At 39.5% G+C, this 20,451-nt stretch overlaps 1 protein-coding gene across 3 annotated transcripts in view; it reads right to left on the bottom strand.

The window, feature by feature from the left end:
- ntrk3b (neurotrophic tyrosine kinase, receptor, type 3b) overlaps positions 1 to 20,451 on the bottom strand; it is a 156,784-nt gene that overhangs the window by 72,720 nt on the left and 63,613 nt on the right. For all 3 annotated transcript variants that reach the window (XM_067495062.1, XM_067495061.1, XM_067495063.1), the window contains exons 4-7: positions 19,975 to 20,043; positions 5,900 to 6,054; positions 5,204 to 5,346; positions 3,428 to 3,569 (exon numbers count right to left, since the gene is read on the bottom strand). In XM_067495062.1, coding sequence (XP_067351163.1) covers positions 3,428 to 3,569; positions 5,204 to 5,346; positions 5,900 to 6,054; positions 19,975 to 20,043 — 509 coding nt within the window. The remainder of the gene's footprint in view (positions 1 to 3,427; positions 3,570 to 5,203; positions 5,347 to 5,899; positions 6,055 to 19,974; positions 20,044 to 20,451) is intronic.

Below are 20,451 nucleotides of genomic sequence, written 5' to 3'. Positions count from 1 at the left end.
CCCCTGTCCTGGACAGTCCTGGACAGTCCTGGACAGTTGTCCCTTTTGACTTACTTTGCCCAAGCGGTTCACCAGACCACAACACCTTCACCAATGTGGGTACTACTGTAAACTGTGAACGCTGCATTTGTGTTTCATCATTAGGAGACAATAACACCCTATGACTGATTGGTTTGAAAATGATTGTGAGATTAACTGATAATAAAAGTAACTGTCTGTTACATCTCTGGTTATTATACCAGTTGCTGATTGTGTACCAAAGGATAGACATGAATAAATTATTTATTGATGCTTGAAAGCTGTCATTTCATAAATTGCTTTGGTGACACTGTTCCTGCCAGACAATAGTGACAATAAAGTCATTCAACTGAACTAAAGGCTAAGGCATGGCTATGTGTGAACATGCGGGTGTGGGCGAGTGAGCAGAGCTGTGAATTTGAGTGCAGGAAGAATGAGAAAAAATAGAAATCAGAAAGAAAGAAAGAGAGAGAGAGAGAGAGGAGGAGCGAGATGGGCATGAAGTGAGTGCGGCATATACTGTAGCTGCGCAGCCTAAAGACTGAGAGAAGAAATAGGGAAAAAACCAAATTCTCTTGTTGATGGACAGTTAGGGACCGATCTATTTTCCCCAAAGCAAGGCTGTCAGCCCAGTCTCAGTCAATACAATACAAGTCATTACTGCGCTCCATACTACAGTGACACGGTGTCCTCGTGGCTCACACATAGATGACAATATTTGATAACTACATGCGTTTGATCAGGCAGAACATTGAATACAAGGCTAGTTATGCAATGTTATTTGGTGGTAACACTGGTAGCATATTTCAAATGACATGTTCCAACTAGACTACAGATTGGACATAGGGGCTGGTGGTGAGAGGGGAGGCGACAGTTTTATGGGACAGATTTACCACATTGTGATTAAGACTTTGACCTGTGAGAAGAACCTGAGATATGTACCATCACTCCCTCATTTCCTCATGAATTACCTAAGAGTTAATGCTTTGATCTATCTGTAAAGCTATTTAGGTACAAAAACTACTAACCAAGGGTTCAGTTAATCAGTGTCCCTGATTGAGACAAACACATTAAACCTAGGACTAAGGGAAAACACATGGTAAGTTAGTGTATATGAGTCCGAAATGCTGTGAAGCTGCTATTGTTCTAGACAGCAGCTGAACAATAGGTCTGCAAAATTTGCATTGTGGTTAATTACAGTTTCGCTAAAATAGGGAACTCATCTTTGGATGCAGAGAATGTTTCTTGAAGGCTGGTAATTTCGCTGTCAGTCAGATTACTCCCTAATCAGAGCAGCAGTTTGAGCCATTTTATGACATTTCCAGAGACAATAGGCTGCGCAGGGGAGGAAATGTAATTACTATCAGAGCATGTGGTGAAAAATTAATAAGTTAATTTGCAGCACCAGCAGAGAGTGTCAACAGAAAAAAAGATGTACATCCAGAGAGTGTCCGTGTTGAGGAAGCCCTAAAAACTAGATGTTGCAAAGTCAATCTGTCATTCTAGCGTGGTCTTTGTAGCTCTACTTCAGGAGGGAGTGTGAATTGGTGACAAATCTCCGCTGTCCTGTAGCGTGATGCATTGCAAACAGCCACAATAGATTGTACTCTACAACAGCAAGCCTGCGAAAAAGAGAAAAATGTCAGGCGCCTTTGATAAATATTGTCTTTGAATCCAGTTTGTGTCAGATCTGCCCAGGGCCAGTCCAAAGGGTAAACCTATGTAAGAGCTGATGTTTATACTGTAATTTATAGTCTGGATTCTACAGTTATATTCTGATGGTTACCAAATCATTGATTTATCATCACCGACGGATATTTAGATATACATTTTTGCCTTTTCTCTTCCTGCTCAGATCAAGGCCGAGCGTTTGTGGGCTGGAGGGTATATTCTTGCTAATTGGGTACATCAATTTCACTTGGTTTGTAACTGTACAACACCTCATTGCATTCTAAATGTACCTGCATAATTTGGCTGTTCTGCTTGATAAAGGAGTTCTTTTTCCTGTTGTAAATTATTCTGTTACAGTGGTCGTTTCATTAATACAAGATATAATTGCAGTTCCCAACAAAGTCCATCAAAGCTGCCATGAAAGCCGTCCTTTGCTAAAGAAAACCACCAAGTGTTCTTTACTCCATACATTCCAGCTAGTATTGTAGGCAACACATCTTTTTCTAAACCTATTGATTTTTATGGTCTGTATGACTGTATCTACTTCAACTAAAACTCTGTGGCAACCATTCATGTTGTGACTGATAAGAATCATGCTACAGAAGCTTGGCACAATAACATAAGGTCAAATCATATCAGCTAACTATGTCCCCATTTAATTTTATCCATTGGTGCAGTCGGTCCTGAACTATTCTAATCTATCTAATTCTCGGCCTTTACGGCTAAATGATTAGCAAGTCAGTAGCTAAATTTGTTGTATGATGAGCAGGTAGTGCATAGTAAGTGTTTGAGAAATGCTTTGCTGCCTGCTGTAGCCAAAAAGAAAAGAAATTATCAGTTGTAAGGATAAACTAAATCTGTGAAGTGAGCTGAAAGACCCTAAAAAGTTCCGTGTCACTGAGGGGAAGAGCATAGGGGGTGACAGTTGTTTCTAGATGAATCACTAGGGGCCTCTTTTTTTTAATTACATAAAGTCATTCAATCCAATGTTTAAATTTCAATATTAATCATCGCAGCTTTAATTTTGAATCAATATTGTGATTTTGACAGCAACCTTGTAATAACCAATCATTTCCCCAGCAGGGTTTACCGGTGCTGGTCTTCCTTTTTTGGAAGAGAGCAGCATAGATCTGGGTCTTACTCAGAGCAGTCACAATTATGGAGCAAATAGATCTCATACACATAATACACATTGTAGTGACTGAAGTGCTTGACATTGAACTAAGACGATAAGCACAGTATACATCATACTAAAAATCATGTTGTCATGTTAGTATGTTTAAGTTAGCATTTAGCTCGAAGCAATGCTGTATTTACAGAAAATTTAAGCCTGTAAGGATTAAACTTTCCTCTGTAGCCACACTCTAATATCAGAGTGGTATATTTAAACAAACACACTAACCAGATAATATATTTCAACATTAAAAATAAACCTATATACCTTCCTCTAAAACGGGCAGCAATAATACAAACGCTTAAATCTTTAGCAAATTTCACTAATTTTAAGCGAACTTTTTTTTTCTTTTTAACATCCAAATTCAAGCAACAAGTGACAAAAGGTTGAAACAGTTGATCCAGGGTGTTAATCCAGGATGTTAATCCAGGATGTTAATGCAGGATGCCTGTAGTAGTGAGTTACTGTTTCCATAATGGGTAAGAACGAAGTCTTCCTTTCAGTACCACTGTGATAGGGCTGCATTTTCCCGAAAAATATAATCCCAGAAAGAATCCAACTCACACTGCACATTTAGCTGGATCGAAGAGTTGGTCATCCCCACCACATTTTCTGCAATGCAGGTCAGCTGAAAGTTGTTGTCATCTCGGCTGATGTTGAAAAGCGTCAGGTTGATAGAGTGGATATTTGGCCAGTACACATTGGACTGAAGGGTGAAGGACAGAGAGAGAGAGAGAGAGAGAGATGTTTAGATACATGAAGGATAAACTGCATAGCACATGACAATACTTTATTTGGATTTCGATCTTAAATTACTTAATTAAAACTACATTAATTATTAATTGGTTAAATTCCTGTAAAAAAGAACACAGTGAAGTGAAGGAGTACACAGTGTCAATTGGAAGTAATTACTTTAGTGATTTAGTCTGGTCTTGCTACTATAGGGGTAGAATAACAAGCAAGAAAGGAAAGAGTGATTAACAGCTTTACACCTTTGGGCAGCCAAACACAATGCTTATGTTTCCCTTCTTGCCTTCACTTGGCCAGGTCCCATACACTTCACACATCCTGATGGGATACAGTAACCATCTACCCTAAAACGCCAGGCCTGGGGCTGAGGTAACGTTCATCTGTAAAGTCACTGCAAGCATTAAAGACACAGATGACAAATGCAGCCACACAGCAATTTCAGAGACTGCTGTTCCCTTCTTCTTGCTGTTTATCTCTGCTGTTGTTGTTGTCCCTGGGGCCTGTCTCAGGGAGCAAGATTAGTGAGTGAGCCAGCTTACTCTCACAGGCTTATTTTAAACAGAGGGAAATCACCATGGTAACCTATGCTCCAAAGCTAATCAGAGAACTACAAAGAAGGTTAAGCCAGTTCTTCGTATGTTAATAAGTGTTAAGTTAACAAAAATTTTTATGAATTAACTTAAGTCACACCACCTAAACCTGCAAAAGTGCAGTCTTATTCATAGTTCCTATTTGAATGAATAAACTTGTCAAGTTATTAGGAAATCAAAATGATTACTAGGTGCAATTTGTTTTTAAAGGGACTGAAATTTCTATACACAATAAAGTATACCACAAAATAATTAACTTCCGAATGAATTCTTTAGCATATTTGAGCTATTACTTTATTATTGGTAATAAAGTTATAATCAATCAGTTCTTCCAGAATGTTGCAATGTTGCAATCACAACGATTAATTTATGCATTCCCGTACAAATTCGATCCAACCTTGCAAATCATCTTAAAAACATTGCAATATGGTTTCAATTTTTTTTTGAGTTTTTGCAAAAGCAGGGATTATTCAGACTGAAACAATCAAAAAGCAGTGCTGCAGCAACAAAATTTGGGATTCCCATTAGGGAGAACAATGCACAAAATGTAACCAGATGCAAGAATAAATGACATTTGTGGTTTCATTTTGAACTGGGTGGCTGCAGCATGCTCTGAAATCAGAAGCAGAAATGAAAAAATCAGGCAACTTGCTGCCAAAGTGAACAGCTTCCAGGGAAAAGGGCACCATCTTGTCTGCAGACAGGTTCTCTTCACTCATTCCCAATTTATCAAACTCTACGGCCCAAATGTTTCAGCGTTCAGGCCTTCATTAGCATGGTTGTGTTATTATATGTAATTATGCTATGAATCTGTCTCTGCACTTAAAATACATGCAGAATACTTGAAGTTGACAAAAAGTAACATGAACCCTGAGTGTCATCACAGGGAACTTATGGTGCCCTCCAAGGGTCCAAATGTGGTTTACACATACACTGACGATATTGTGTGAGTACTGTATGTTTGTGTGTAGTGTGCGCCCGCATGTGTGTGCTGTCTGACCAGGTGTGTGTTGATCGAGTGCAGGCCACTGACAGTCCAGTCCACTTCAGGCAGCGGTGAACCGGATCCATTGCAGCTCACCGTCACATTGTCACCCTCCATCACCAACACACTGCTATGGCTCACACTGATCTCTGGTAAGTCTGAAAACACAAATACACATACACACACGCAGTATTCAGTACATGAATGGTAACATTCTCCTGTCCTTGTCACGGTCTAAATATATTTACGCCTAATCAATTAATCACTCTACATTAATGTAATAAAAAGTAGTACACAGGAAGCAATGGGCTACATATCTACACACCCACACACATATTAGATGTCACGGGGATAAGTCACAAGCAGGAGATAATGCTGCAGAGTCTACAGCCTCTGTCAGAATATACACCCAGCTTCCCAAATCAGATTCACCCTCTGTCACACCTTCCCTTCTTCCAACCTCAGCTTGTCTCCCTACTCTTCATCTTTTTCCTTTAGTATACCTTTTACTCTTTTCCTCCTTCTCCTTATTTTCCTGTCTCGCTCTATCACCCATTCCCCCTGTCACCTTCCACATTTTTCCTTCTCATTTGCTTGCTTTTTTTCTCTCTCTTCCCTCCCTCGCCCTGCTCTTTCCCTCCTCCTCCTTTTTCATTTCCTCCTTTTTAAATGCACATCACACTTTCCTTCCCTGCCTACTCCGCATCTTACCACAGCTGTGGATGTACATATTGTGCAGTCGTATCTTAGTGGCTCCATTCCTGCAGTACAGCTGCTGTGTGTGAAGCCCAGCCTCTCCTCTCTGCTGCCACAGTTGAATCCAGCGGATGTCGCAACCGCAGTCGAACACCACACCGTCCAGACGCCTTGAAACACAAAAAAACCAAACAATATAATGAACCACGAGAACAACCAGACTGCGTAACTGCCTTAGAACATAAGATATGCATATACCAGAAGCAGTGACACTAGGGTTTCTAGATCAACAAGCTTAGTCCCTATTTTCATCAACATAAAACATATGAAAACGACACTGAGAATGACAGATATGTAAATATTTGCAATGACATAACATACTGAAAGCAACTAAAACTGAAAGAGTTAAATAGATGCACTGTTGAAGTCATATCAAGTGCAACAACACTATTAAGAATGCAGCAATGCAGCACAGCCAGAGACATCGTGTCAAAATCTGGTGCCTACATGTCCCACAGTCCTACCCATATACAAAGTTAAGGTGATAATGCTGCATTCAAGCATTTGCATTGTATTAACTAGTTATCTAATGGATTTGATTTGTCTTCCGATGGTGGTAATGTTGGTTTTGTTGCCCTTTTGAAACTTGTTTTGTTGACATGCAACTAGTCCACATGACGTGGACGCAGCATTACTTCAGTGTTGGTAGTTATGGTAGGAGTGGTTACAATCCTTTACCCACTACCTTCATGCAGATACTGTATTAAAAAACAACCCTGTAAGATTGTATATGTCATTGTATCAGTGTAACAGAAGAGTTAAGTGTGTATTTTGGAAAGAAAGTCTACAGAGAATACGAAAAAAATGTGAGGTAATTAATACATTACTACATGTACAGTTATCACAGAGATGAAATGTGCGATGAGTAAAGTTTTTGACAGTGATTAATACTTCCCTAGCTTTTCACTGTTGTTAGTCATTGTCCTTACTAAACATGTCATTACTGCAATGTACTGACTATTCTATGACAATACTATGGTAAACACTGTTGCTACAAATGGCTGCTTTATCTTTTATTAGATTTGTGTTTAACTAAGCCACCAGACAAATGGAAAAATATGCCTGCGCCATGGCATTCAAATGTGAGGGAATCAAAGGGCAAAGCAGTACTCAGGCTATCAGTCTCAGGCTGTATTAGCAGTAGGCAGGTATCATTAAGCTTCTCTTTGCATACATTTCATTTTGCAGCCCAGTCAGATTACTCAACATTGTACACTACTTCTGTACTTTGCATATGTCCAACTTGGCTGTGATTGGCCAATTTTGTCAAGACGAATGCCTGTCCAAGAGTCCTTGGCAGAGGTCAATAAATTATTGTAAAAAGGATGAATAATGTATAGGGTATGTCGATCATAGATTACAGTATAAAATAATGAAAATAGATTCCCACGGGTGGATCTCTCTCCTTATTAGGTGCTTACTAGAACTGATACCCTACAGTAATTAGAGCACACTTACATTCACTATGTGACCGGTTACGCCCTGAGCTAACTCCTACTGCTAAATGGTAGAGACACGATATCAATCCATTATGAACTAATTTTTCTCTTGAATTACTACAGAAAACCTATTCATCTTGTTAATGATCATTAGCAATCATTTTGTACAGCATCACCATTTCATTGATGTTCATGGAGATTGGAGCACTTGTTTTTTTCATATTTGTTCTGTGTTTTGAGCATTATGTGTTTGATTATAAAATGTTTTGCCTAGCTTGAAACAAGCCCCCCTCAGAGAAAATAAAGCTGAAGTTTAAAGTTGTCAGTAAGTGTTCACATTACATTATTACAAATTCACATTGAGAAAAATATAAAATATAAAAATAAATATACAGTACAGAATGAATCACAAACAACTTACAGGTAACATCTCTGGCAGAACAGTTAGTCATTCTCACAATGACACATGCCATAACCAGGATTTTAGAAAATAATGTCCCCAACAGCAAAAAAACTAACAAAACAAAAAACAGTGTATTTGATTTGTTTGGTTGGCTGCTTTATTTAAATGAAGCTTTCTTTCAAATCAATTTGTCTCTATTATTGCACTGTTATCTCCAATTATGAGAAGGTATTATAAGGTAGCAGGGACCTTTAAAATACAGCATTATGACTTTTATTTCTAAACATGAAATGTGTGTATTGCTTCAAATACATTTAACAGAAAACCATCAATTCTCACTTATTTTCTAGTCTAGTAGTAAAACATGTACTGTAAACACATCACTATTCACAACTCTGCACAAAAGACACTGAAGTGTTAACATACTGTAAGACCATACTACCTCCCCAGAGAGCTCTCACATGTCACATCAGTATTTTATGCTCCCCCCCACCACTGGCATGCCCACTGTGTGTCATGTCATCCACCATGTCACCCCCAGGCTGTACTTGTCCTCTTCTGTGACTTTTACCATGTGTCCCTAAATCCCCCCACACCAACCTGCAGTCTTTATGTAAATGGGATACCAGAGACAATAAAATCTTGGATCTGTATTATGCAAATGTAATTAACTTATTTTGATCCTCAGGCCTCCCTCCCCTTGGAAGATGAGACCACAACCAAGTCCATCTCTTGCCTGTCTAGAAACCTGAAGTACAACAACAACCCGCGACCACACAAACAATCAGACGATAGTCTGAAGAGTATCTTGAGGCCCAGGGAGACTGTTGAAGCAAGAAAGCAGAAAAAAGACACGGACTGCGCTTACACGTCCTTAAGTAACCAGGTTACTCAGACAAATCAGCCTTCTCATGTAATCGGGGAATGACGTTTACATGCCCTTAAGTAAAATGGTTACTGGAAATCTAGCGATAAATGCAGCAGTAGATTAATGTGATTTCTCTCCCAGCTCAGACTTATTTTGGAAGCCTGGTGCACAGATTTTAACAGCATATGACAGAAAACTGCTTACTGAATTTTCCTACTTTCTTTAAGGTTTTGGCTGTGCTCATGCTACTGCAGAGTGACAGCGCAGGGGGAGAGAGGAGAAGAGAGAGGAGATGCTCACAGCTGATCCACAGCTGGGATGATTTTTATTTTTTAAATCTGTGGTGGAAAGTGACTTATTTAGACTTCCATGAGGCATTTTGTGTTAGTTAACTTTTTGTTTCAGTCTCTAGGCATATATAAGCACCCATTTACCAGCTAGGCAGACTGTTTTTAAAATGAGGTGCCATCACTCTGTTAATAATCTCTCCCTCATTCAGTCTTTCAATCAGCGGCTTGTCCATCTGCAGCCTTTGTTAAGCACATGCGCTGATGGAGAATTACAAACCTGCTTATGTGCATACATGACTTTCATAAAGTGTCTTTTACATATGAACTCCGGACATTACCTGAAGTTGTTTCACACATGCAACACTGAGTAGGAGTTTGTTAGAGTAAGAAGCGTTCTCACGGGAGAAACGTATTGGGGACGTTTTAGTGAGTGGTCAGTGCATGTAGGAGGTGCATCATGATACAAGAATTAAGCTGCGGGAAACAGGGTTTTGTGTACAGCACATCAGAGCTGTGGATCTTAAAAAAAAAAAAAAAATAGACACTGTGGCAGTCTGACCGATGGGAAATGCGTCAACACGTCCATTTGCTCGCTTCAAATCCTCCCAACAATTCAGGCTACGGCATAGTGCTCCACAGGCTTACGCACACAATTCAGACTTTGTACTAGGGGCTCACAGGATAAACTCAGGATAATCTCAGGAGTGTCTTACTCAGAAATTTGCGTTGTTACATACGGCACCTACAGATAAAGCCCAGACTATTTCAGGATTCCTGTGCATGTGTGCAACAAGGCTTAAGAAAGCTGACTGTAACCTGGTTACATAAGTCCATGTCAATTCACTGGCTGACTGCCACACATTCTGTATACTGTAGTCAACTACATCAGTTTCTTTGTTATGCACCTTCAGCCACACGCTGCTCCATACGCAGGTTCTTTATTCCTGCTGCCATTACAAAATCTACATCAATGCCCCCAGCAAACTCAAATAACATAAATAACTACAAAAGGATTTGTTGAAACCAAGCCCGTTTAATACTTGCTAGGTTAATGTCACATCCCAAGCTGCCATTAAACATACACAGTAACCAAACAAGAAACAAGAACAAGAAAGAATTTATGCTACATGGAAATGCACATTCAGAAACATGTTTTTTTTTTTTTTTTACTCCATATGCGTCACCTTAAACCTGCACAGAGACATACGTTACTGTACAAGGTGTTTTATTTAATGCTGAGCAAGTTGAAACTCAAGGGATCCGAGCTCCCCCAGAGGAAGGGGGCCCATGCAGGCTTTCCTGCCTTATAATGTAATTATGATCATTGTTAATAAAAACATACATTACCTCCATACTCCCCGTTTCTGTACACATACAGAAAAAAAGGTGAGAAACACTGAATTTTGCAACTGCAATCCTTCGTTTCAAAAATGTGCCCAGTACGGTTCTAGCAGCCAAACAAGGTATAAGGTAACAAAAAAACTGACAACAGGAAGATGAAAAATGTCTGGAGGAGAGCAGATTCAACTTAGAAATGAACAAAAGCAAACATCAGTGTGACCCCAGATACAGAGCGCTAACAGCATGATGCTTCCTTGAAGCTGGCTAACGATCCGCCCCGCTACTCCAGAGGAGAGGTAATGATCGCCACCGGAGGCTGTTTCGGAGGGAAATGTACACACAGGTGCTTTGGCTGAGGAGCCGTGGATCACAAGCAACAGTCAGCTATATAGTGTGCTGTTGCTCACACACTTTGATCTCAGCTTGAATGCACTGTTGTCTCTCCTTATGCTGCTGTCAGGAATTGTTTGAGCTTTTTAAAATCCTGTATTTATTAAACTGCTTTGTTTGGTTTAGTTCTTTACCACAGTACCATCGGGTTTGAACACTACTAAGTGGTACATATCTGGAGACGTGTGGATTGTTGCTTTCTTGGTTTATGGCAGCTTCTCTCACAATACTGCCCACGATTGAATGTCAATGCATATTAGAAGACAAACACATTTTTGACTGTATAGCTTACAAATATTTACCAGTGGGCTGCTTGCTGACCCACTCCGACCAAGCAGTAATTTTCTAATTTCATGTTAGTTTAGCCACAACAAGCCTGTCAACCGTTGGAGATCGTTTGAATGTTGAAACACGCGTGCATGGTACATTAATTTGTGTTATACTAATATATTCAAAGTTTAGAAGGTTTTGTGTTTTTCTCGCTTTATCAAAACCCCACACACCTGGCCTAAAGTGTAATGATGTGAGTGAACAGTGTATTTATTGGTTGCTATTTAGCAAACTGGGCTAATTACCTGTCTGGTGTAGTAGCAAGAAAATCCGCCGTTTCTGATAAGAAAAGTTTTTATAAATCATCCATAACTATATTGAGTTACATAAGAAAAGTACCAAGTAATGATGGAAGCACTGCTCTTTATTTGTTTTTGTGAATTTAATACTCCAAGAAATTCGCCTTAGCTTTATGTTAGCTAGCTGAACTCATGTATGAATCCCCAGCCACAGTTGGTTTGACTTTTTCCCTTCTTTAAAAAAAACGTAGGAAATGTAGGACACTTCTAACTAGCGATTGATTAGCATTTACCCGCAATTGATCATTTTCATGTGATGTCACAGTCTCATGGGAGCATCCACCTGGAGGACCCGCCTGGGACCGAAACCCCGTACAGGTGCACTGAATGGCTCCAGTTCCTCATCTCCACAGTGGCCCTGGCTTTTAATGGTGGGTCACTGAAGCTGTAGGAATTTTTTCGTGTACCTGACATCTGGTGACCCGACCAGAAAACCTAGCTAATTAGAGCTCAGCTTTGCGTTGACAATCTTTGACACATAAAGAATTTGTCAGCCTTCACCTCCCAAATACCAGCATTATCAACCTATGCACATTAAAAAGGAACAGCTGTCTGAATTTCTGTAGCTTCATTCTGATGCTGTAAGGTCACTAAAGTAGGTCTCTGACAAGGACTGTTAATTCTGTGGCAGGTACTGTGAATGGATCGCACGTGTGCAAAATGTATTTTGTTCTGATATTGTGCTGTATTTGCGCGCCATTAATCTTTCAGCATTATGTCACGTATGTATCCATCATGTACACATGAGAGCCTTTTCGTCTTTTTTTTTAAATATATTTTTAAAGTTCTTAAATAAATATCAACCGGGAACATTAGAAAGATTAGGATGCAGATTGAAATTAGGAAGCAATTTAACAGGAAAATTCATATACCTGAGTTTGTCACTGTAAACTGAATGTGTGTTTTGCTAGAATAGAAAACTTGACAGGCTTGGCAACAATAACTTATTGTTTGCTTTTTAATCATAACCCTCTACGTTTTTATTTTCTTCCAATCATTCTTTGATGCAAATCACATCTTGCTGTTGTATTTCTGCACTGCACTTCCCATACACCCTTGTCAATCAAAGACTGTGGCCAGCACTGCCATTATTATTATGGTGTGGAAAAGAGATAATCTAGCTGTCATGCCATTACACTGGCTTCGAGAGTCTTAAAGCAGCTGATTGACAGTCGGACATCTATTCATAGGCAACAGGCTGAACAAACAGATGTAGCCGAGGATTGCTTCCATTTTTTACTGCATGCTTGCTACATCACAGCTGCACTGTTGCTCTCCTGCTTGTCAGTAACATCAAATTATGTTCGGTTTTAACTTTACGGCAGATTGCACTGAAGGATATCAGTAGTTGACAAACATTTAAGGGGAATAAATGCAGAAAAAATGAGTAAAAGTATAAATGAAGAGGAAATTAGTAAAAGTTTATATTCTTCTTGTCAGCAAGAGCTTTTATGACATAATCATTATCTCCTGACACTGCTAAAGTTGTTAAACTGTTGTTTTAACACACCGTACAAAGTGTGCATCATTAACGCACGACTAGTTGTTGTTGGACCGGGTCCATCATTCTCACACTCTGTCTTCTGTTTACATCATGGATAAAGAGGCACATTGTGAATAAATAAATCACAGGTTTATCCCATCATTGCTTTTCTGTAAAGTTGCAGCCATTTGGCCAGTCAGCCTCCCTGCAGGCTCTCTCACTGCCTGCTCATTGCCTCATTTATTTATTTTTCAAAACCACTACGGCATCATTTGTCTGAGTAGCCAGACCTGACTTTTGGCTTATCAACAACACCACCTGCACTGCAATCATGTAGAAGAGAGGGGACACCCGAGTCAAGTCAGGGAAGGCTCCATGTAGGAAACACGGACAAAGTGAGCAGGAGCTTAGGGCAATTTATTCTTCAGTCACAGTTTTCAGCAGGAACTCCTCAGATACTTTTGGGGGTTATTTTATGAGGATGGGTACTTTAAATATGACCTCAATAATAAACATCTAGTGGAATTATCACCTTTCTGACAGTTTCAACTTAAAAATTGAGAAATTATACCGCTGTAAAAGTAGAAGTTCTGTCATTGCATTCGATTGTATAGATGTACCTAATAATTTGGCCATTGTGTATATCAGGGGAGGGCATTGTATTTGCATTTGTACATGCGACTTCTTTCACAGAATCAGTCTTAATAAACTCACTTTTCCTTCTCATTTTCCCCACATTCTGTAGATTTACATAATGGGTTTTAGACTGGTGACCTTGTTAATTTGAAGGCTACTGTTGCCCCAATCCAGTCTTTCCTGCCACATTTAACATTTTAACACTTCCCTTCTCGTCTTGCAAGACAGTCTTTGATGTTTTTGAACAGTAGGAGTTCGCCCTGAGTGCTATTGGGCCCTAATAAAATGAAGGTTCAAATTTACTAATTTACCTGTCACAGAGCCTTTGGAAATGTAATGTTTAATTCACTCTAATCCACTAGCAATCATATCAGAACACTAGAGGTTTGATCTATTTATATTTTATCCATATTCAAAGAAAAATCCATTTTGCAGTGAGAGGCGTAAATGTTTGACTTTGCGTCTGGCCCTACTTCCCAAAAAGCTGGGAGTAAAGAAGCACTAACAGAATAAGGGGATTCGAAATGCACATTCCCTCAGGTACGTTGCTTTAGTTGCTGAAGAAGGAGAGCATTTTCCTCTTTTTGGGACCAGGCTGAATGAACTTCCTCGAAGACGCCTGTATTGGTGACTGCCTCTAACTCTGCTTCAGATCCTCCCCAATAAGCTCTACCCGAGAGCCACAGCACCAGCTTTAACATTTTGCCGCCCCCTTTGCCCTCCTGCTTGTGTCAGGCTCGTGATTGGCTTCGCTGTGCACCACACTGCAGTGGCTCTGGTCCTTTGGCTAAAGGGCAGTGAGACAAAGAGGCAGAGCCGATTATCTGACTCATCCAGAGGCAGCACACAGCAGTCGGCGATTGTAAAGCTTCGACGTGATGTTGGGGCCTTTTCACAGGAGCCACAAAAGACTTGAGATTATTGAGATTTCACTGATAGTATTGTTATTGTTACTGATATTAAGATATTGCAGGAGTGTGAAATATCTGTGCAACAAACCAGCAGAAAGTGTTTTGCAGTTACACTTCACCAGGCTTGATAAGAAGTGTCTGATAAGGGAAAAATCACACTTGATATACATTAACTGATAGAAACTACTTTTGCCTCTTCACTTACAACTATTGCCTTATCATCAAGGTTTCCTGCTGTATCCATGTTTAATTTTAATACAGTGCAAGAAAGTAAGTATGAAAGGGACTTATGAGAATTTCACAAAATCATTTATTATTTTCCACTGACACAGATTCGGGACACTGAGGGAGCAGATTCTGCAACCTAGTCCAAATGTCCCTGTTCCCAGCAACATCGTCCAGTACCTCCGGCTGGATTCCAAGGAGTTCCTAGCCCAGATGACATATCTAATATTTTCAGCGTGTTCTGGGTTGACCTTAAGGTTTCCTACCCTTGAGAAGGCTTACAAAGGAGACGCCTAGGGCATTTCCAAACCACCTCAGATAGCTCTTTAAGAAATGAAGGAGCAGCGGTTCTACCGCTCCCAAGCTCCCTTTGGATGGCCAAACTCTGTACTCTACAGCCAACAGTGAGCTCATCCGTATTGCAGTGGAAACCCTTTTTGACTGATTTTGACTTACGTTCACAACACAAAGCTCATGACCATAGCGAAGCATTAAAACGTGGCCTAACTGGGAAATTTAGACTTTTGCCTTCTGATTCAGCTCTGTCTGCACCACAGTGGTTCAGTAAAATGTCCATATTAATACTGACGACATTCCAATCCATCTGCCAATCTCAACCCTTGTTTTTGGCCCCCACTTGTGAATGAGAACTCAAGCTACTTAAACTAACTTGGTGCAGCATCTCACTCCCTAGAATTAGTTGTTGATTTACACCAATTAGCCACAACAGGATGCAAAGCACTGCCATAATACAATCATTTGAATTGCTCCATCATGCTGTCTGGTGGCTTGATCACCACGTGTGAGAGCACACAGAGCATAGCAGCCTAGATGCAGAATGGTCAAAGTTTCCACGTTGACCATGTTAAAAGCACCATGGGGTGTTGGCACATCACAACAATGTGTGTTCTCTCACCGGTAACGCCACCAAATGACATGATGGAGTAATTCAAATTTTTATGACATTGATTTCTTTCCATGGTGTTTGTGTCTGCTTGATTCTCACGCTGTAGAATAATTAATTTTTTAAGAGTTCCACACCTCTTTTTTTTTTTTTTTTAAATGTGATAAACTAATTATCTGTAGCTTTTCCAAGCAGGAAATGTAGCATTAATTCCAGACTGCTTTAATTAAACTACATGGGGATTTTATTAGCACATTAATTAATCAATAATAGGTCCAAACTGGTGCGGATCCAAGTTGAGTTAGTGTAAATATAAGTTCTGTTTAAGTTAAGGAATTAATAAACTGGTGGAGGTTCTCACTCAACTCAGTAAATTACATTTTAATGCAACAAAACTGGCAGGCTTCCCAGCATCCATGGTCAGAATGTAAAAACTTTCCAGAGACTGTTACATTTTCTTAATTGCATTACCATTTTTCATACTAATAAAAACGATGGTAACCATGATAAAGGTTAGCGTTGAGTACCTACCCTTTAAAACAAAAACTGGGTGCAGACTAGGATGTTCTCCTTGTATTGATTTTTAGTACCTAATGTCTTCAGCAGCTGCAGCTGGAAATGTGTTGTGTCAGCATGAAGAACTGATTCTTTAAGCCACAAAATGTAAAAAGAACAATGTCTTTTGCCTGATGCTGTAAACCTCACAGCCTTCTGTGGCCTTAATGTGTGGAGTCCTGTGGGTTTCCACTGTACTCCAGTTTCTTCCCACAGTCTAAAAACATGCATGTTACGTTAATTTGTGACTCTAAATTGCACGTAGGTGAGAATGGTTGTCTGTCTGTAGATGTCTCTGTAATGGCCTGAGATAGACTGGCAACCTGTGCAGGGTGTACCCTGCATCCTACCCAATGTAGGATGGGCTCCAGCCCCCCCGCAACCCCACGCAGGTTATGTAGTTACTGATAATGCATGGATGGATGAACTTTGTTTCTTAAGTTAACTAAGTTAGTTTTACTTATGCACAACAATGACTTTGATCAAATTACAAAACATAAGTTCAGTTAAATCAAATTTTGATTAAATAGGTGATCTTTTGTTTTCAAGTTGAAGAAACTTAAAATTATTTTACAGTGCACACTTTATTTTTTGTGGCATCGGTGTCGTCAAATAGTGTCTGTAAATCCCTTTCAGTCCTCTTCACGTTCACTGTTCAGCTTCTAAAAGTTACTAAAATTATGAACAAAAAAAAATCTGTAAGTTCAGAAGAGAGTTTGAAGTGGCAGCTTCGTTTCCATCGTACAGCTACAGTACAAGCTGAAAATGAAATTAGATTGGCATAAAAATGTCTTAGAGGCTGAAATTCAAAGATGCTCATTATGCATAGTAAAAATAAATATACTGGGTACCAAATGCAGCATAAGGCATCAAAATGTGATTAATATGTATTTTGCCCATGAACACATTAACAGCTATTGCTGTTGTTGCCTAGCTGATGGTTGTAAAAGACACATTTACTCACTTTGTTGAAGTAGTTGTGTCGAAACCAGTTGCTTCTTCGATTTGCTACAAGGAGCAAATAAACCTAACGAGGTGACAAGTTTGCATGCAGGATATTACCTTTTCATCGGCGTTTTTATATGAACAGATACAAATACACTTTTTTTAGAACTCTTATTTGTGCGTGGCAAAATGTGTGCACCACTTCTGCCATTATTTTCAATTTATTTTTACAAAAACGTGTGAAAGTGATTAGAGTGACTCTTCAACTACGTGTGTAATGAAACAATACACTTGAATAATTTGTACAATAAAGTAATCAATGAGAGCCTAGTTATTCTAATGATTCTGACGCATAAAGGCTTAAAAAAAATCATTTGTATCTTTTCTTTTCACTGCAGGTGACTGTCACCAACGTGTTGCTGCACTGAAATTGCTATGCTTTCATTGTTAAAAAGTGAAGCACAATTTCAATAACAGTGCCTAGAGTGACTGAGATAACCTGGTGTAGTGACAGCATCATGGCAAAGGGCCATGCTCCCCTTTAGTCACATAAAACGGAAATTATTTCAGCCGCTTGATCTTCCCCTATTTACATAATATCTTTGTGGTTTAGCAGCACGGGTGGGCACTTATTACTGATACTGCATTGTGTATTACTCTAATAATTAGAGGCAATAGCCACCCAGTGAACGCCCTCCATTTGATATGATTGAAAGATTGGCACTTACCAAGCTAATATGTTTTGGGTAAATGTGTACACACAGTCAAGGGAGTAATGATGTCAGGGCCACATCGCAGACCCGGCCCATGATAGAGTGACTCATTTCCTATTAGCAAGGCCTGATTCCACATGGCTTCCTTCGCGCATAACGCCTCGGCCCACGTCTGTGCCGCCACGCCACTCCAACTGACACCTCTTAACCAAACACACCAAATGCAATAGACATAAACCCTCACTTCTCATCAGCATTCACTAGGAAACACAGGCATCACCCTGGCCCTGCTTTTTATGTAGAAACACAAAGACACCATTTGTACGCATCTAAAATGGTTGCTTAAGTAGAAATAGGATTGCACATCAGAGCAAATCGTGCTCTGCGAGCTGTAATGGTGATTTGGGTTAAAACAAGAGGATCTGTGAGTTATTTTAGTTTGTTGCATGCGACATACTGTGTCTAGAAGCTGTTGAGCTCTAAAACTTTACTCTTCAGTGTATTTATAGACAAAATAGAGACTGAAATTTAATATACATGATGCCTCAAAGTTGTAGCCTTTGTGTGAGGAGTTTGCATGTTTCTTCCAGGTACTCCAGTTTCCTCCCACAGTCCAAGGACATGCATGTTAGGTTAACTGGTGATTGTAAAGTGTTCGTAGATGTGTCTGTCTCTCTGTGTTGGCCCTGAGACAGAATGTACCCAGCCTCATGCCCTATGACAGCTGGAGGAGTTTAAACACCGCATGTCATAATTTGTAATTCTTCATAGAGATAAAGGTAATCAAACCCAGAGTGAGAGGTGGCAATATTAATTGTTTTAGAAAAAAGAGAGCAATTTGGGCATTTTTTATCTCTCAAGACTCTATTTCCAGCGGGAATGATGTTTCTATTAATTTTTATAGGAAGCATTAGCTATTCATTATTTTAATCATTATTTTAATCTTATTTAAATTTTTTGTTAATTTTATACTTATGAATTTGCATTTTTACATTTTAGTTTATTTTAACACTATTGACTCCTATATTGAATTTTTCTTTCCACACCCAATTCTATTTTAATGTTATTTTACTCTGTGCTTTTGAAAGACGCTGACTGAGGCTGTAGGCGAAAGGTGTTGGTCAAAAAAGTTGTTCAACAGTCTGTACGTGTTGTCGGCGGTTTGATCTTTTCAGTATAGGCTCCAGGCCCCCATGACCCTAAACAGGATATGACGTTTATATGTATATGTGAACCTGTAAAAATATAGTTTTTTGAAGCTCAGATAAAGCAGCAGCAGCAGCAAAAGAGGTAGCTAAATGCCAAAGGAGCTAATACAAAAGCCCACTTGGACAGCTGGTAAGACAAGAAAAGTACACAACTTTTACAATCCAGTGAAGAATGAAATTCGCAGCCCAATAACAGGCACAATGAGGGATTCACAGACCCATCTGCCTGTGATGAGGGACCACAGTGAGATGACACTTGTGTAGCACTGTTATGGGGTCTGGTGTGAATTACTTCCCACACAGGATGGATAAGAATGAGCGTTCTGTATTATTGCTGCGTCCTGAGAGTATAAGGGATAAGTCTTGTTCAGAATGACAGCACAAGCTCAAAGCCCCAAAATGCAAAACTATAGTATGAATGTAAGCAGGGCTTTCCCTCTGCTCTGCCTCCTTAAGCGCACAGCAGCAGGACTACCCCAGATCGGCATTGTGCTGTGCTCTCAGAGGACCTGCCCTGCTTCTACCTCTGAAAATAGCACAATAAGGAGGCCTGCTTGAAATAGTCGTGTATCACATCCTGTTTTACCTCGGCTTTAAAAAAGCAGAAGGAATAGGAAGCAGTGCCAGTGTTCAGAGCAAAGCGAAGGCTCAAATGATGGACAGTGCTGACAGATGTAATGATGTGTAAATTACAAGCGGGTCGACATCACAATGTTCTCCCCGGTGGTGAAAAAGCAAACTCATTTCATAAACACAATGATTGCTAAAATATTCATAACAAACAAGAAAACGGGGTCAGACTCTCTCCTCCAACCAGGCCATTACATTTCCTTTGTGTGTGTTAATTAAGTCACCAAATGACTTATAAGTTCAAAGTGCCAACTGCTAACCACCTGTAGGTTCGGTCTATGAAATGTACTGTGACAAATTATGAGTTTTTGTAAAACAAAGACAGGAATTATATCAATAATGACATGGAGTTAAAACAGTTTTACTGAGGTAGATCGTGTGCAGGGAGGGATGATAAATTGCTCTAATAAAATACAAACAAGAGCCAATGAGAGAGATCAGACGACAGGAGAAGACTTACAGCTCGGAGATCTGGAGATGCTGGAAAAGCTGCCATGACAGAGTGGTGAGGGGATTCTTTGACAAGTTTCTGCAGAGGAAAAACAGAGAAAGTTACATTCAATTACAGTATGGTGTATGAATTATTTTATGTATGTTGCTTAATGACATGACTGTTCTGTTTTTGAACCGTTTTTTCATCTCCAGGCCTTTGTTTTCAGAAACACAATTATCAAAACACTCAGTTTGATAGATTTTCTATTCCTTTTGAGGTAAGATTAATTTTTCAGCCTCTTTATATTTTGTTTTTGTTCCAAGCACACATTAATTCCTTCTGCTTCTGTCTTTACATATGCTTATAAGTAAGATAAACTTGAGTAAATTTAACTGAAATAAAAAAAATAAAAAAATGGAGCCCCGTGAATATACAGGCCTGCGTTAATGGTTAAAAATAAGGCAAAGTAGTATTGACAAAGAAAGGGAAACAGAGCTGGTTAAG

The sequence above is a fragment of the Channa argus genome, chromosome 2 (genome assembly GCF_033026475.1).
Source record: "Channa argus isolate prfri chromosome 2, Channa argus male v1.0, whole genome shotgun sequence".
NCBI classification, from domain to species: domain Eukaryota; kingdom Metazoa; phylum Chordata; class Actinopteri; order Anabantiformes; family Channidae; genus Channa; species Channa argus.
This window is presented reverse-complemented; position numbering and strand designations above follow the sequence as displayed.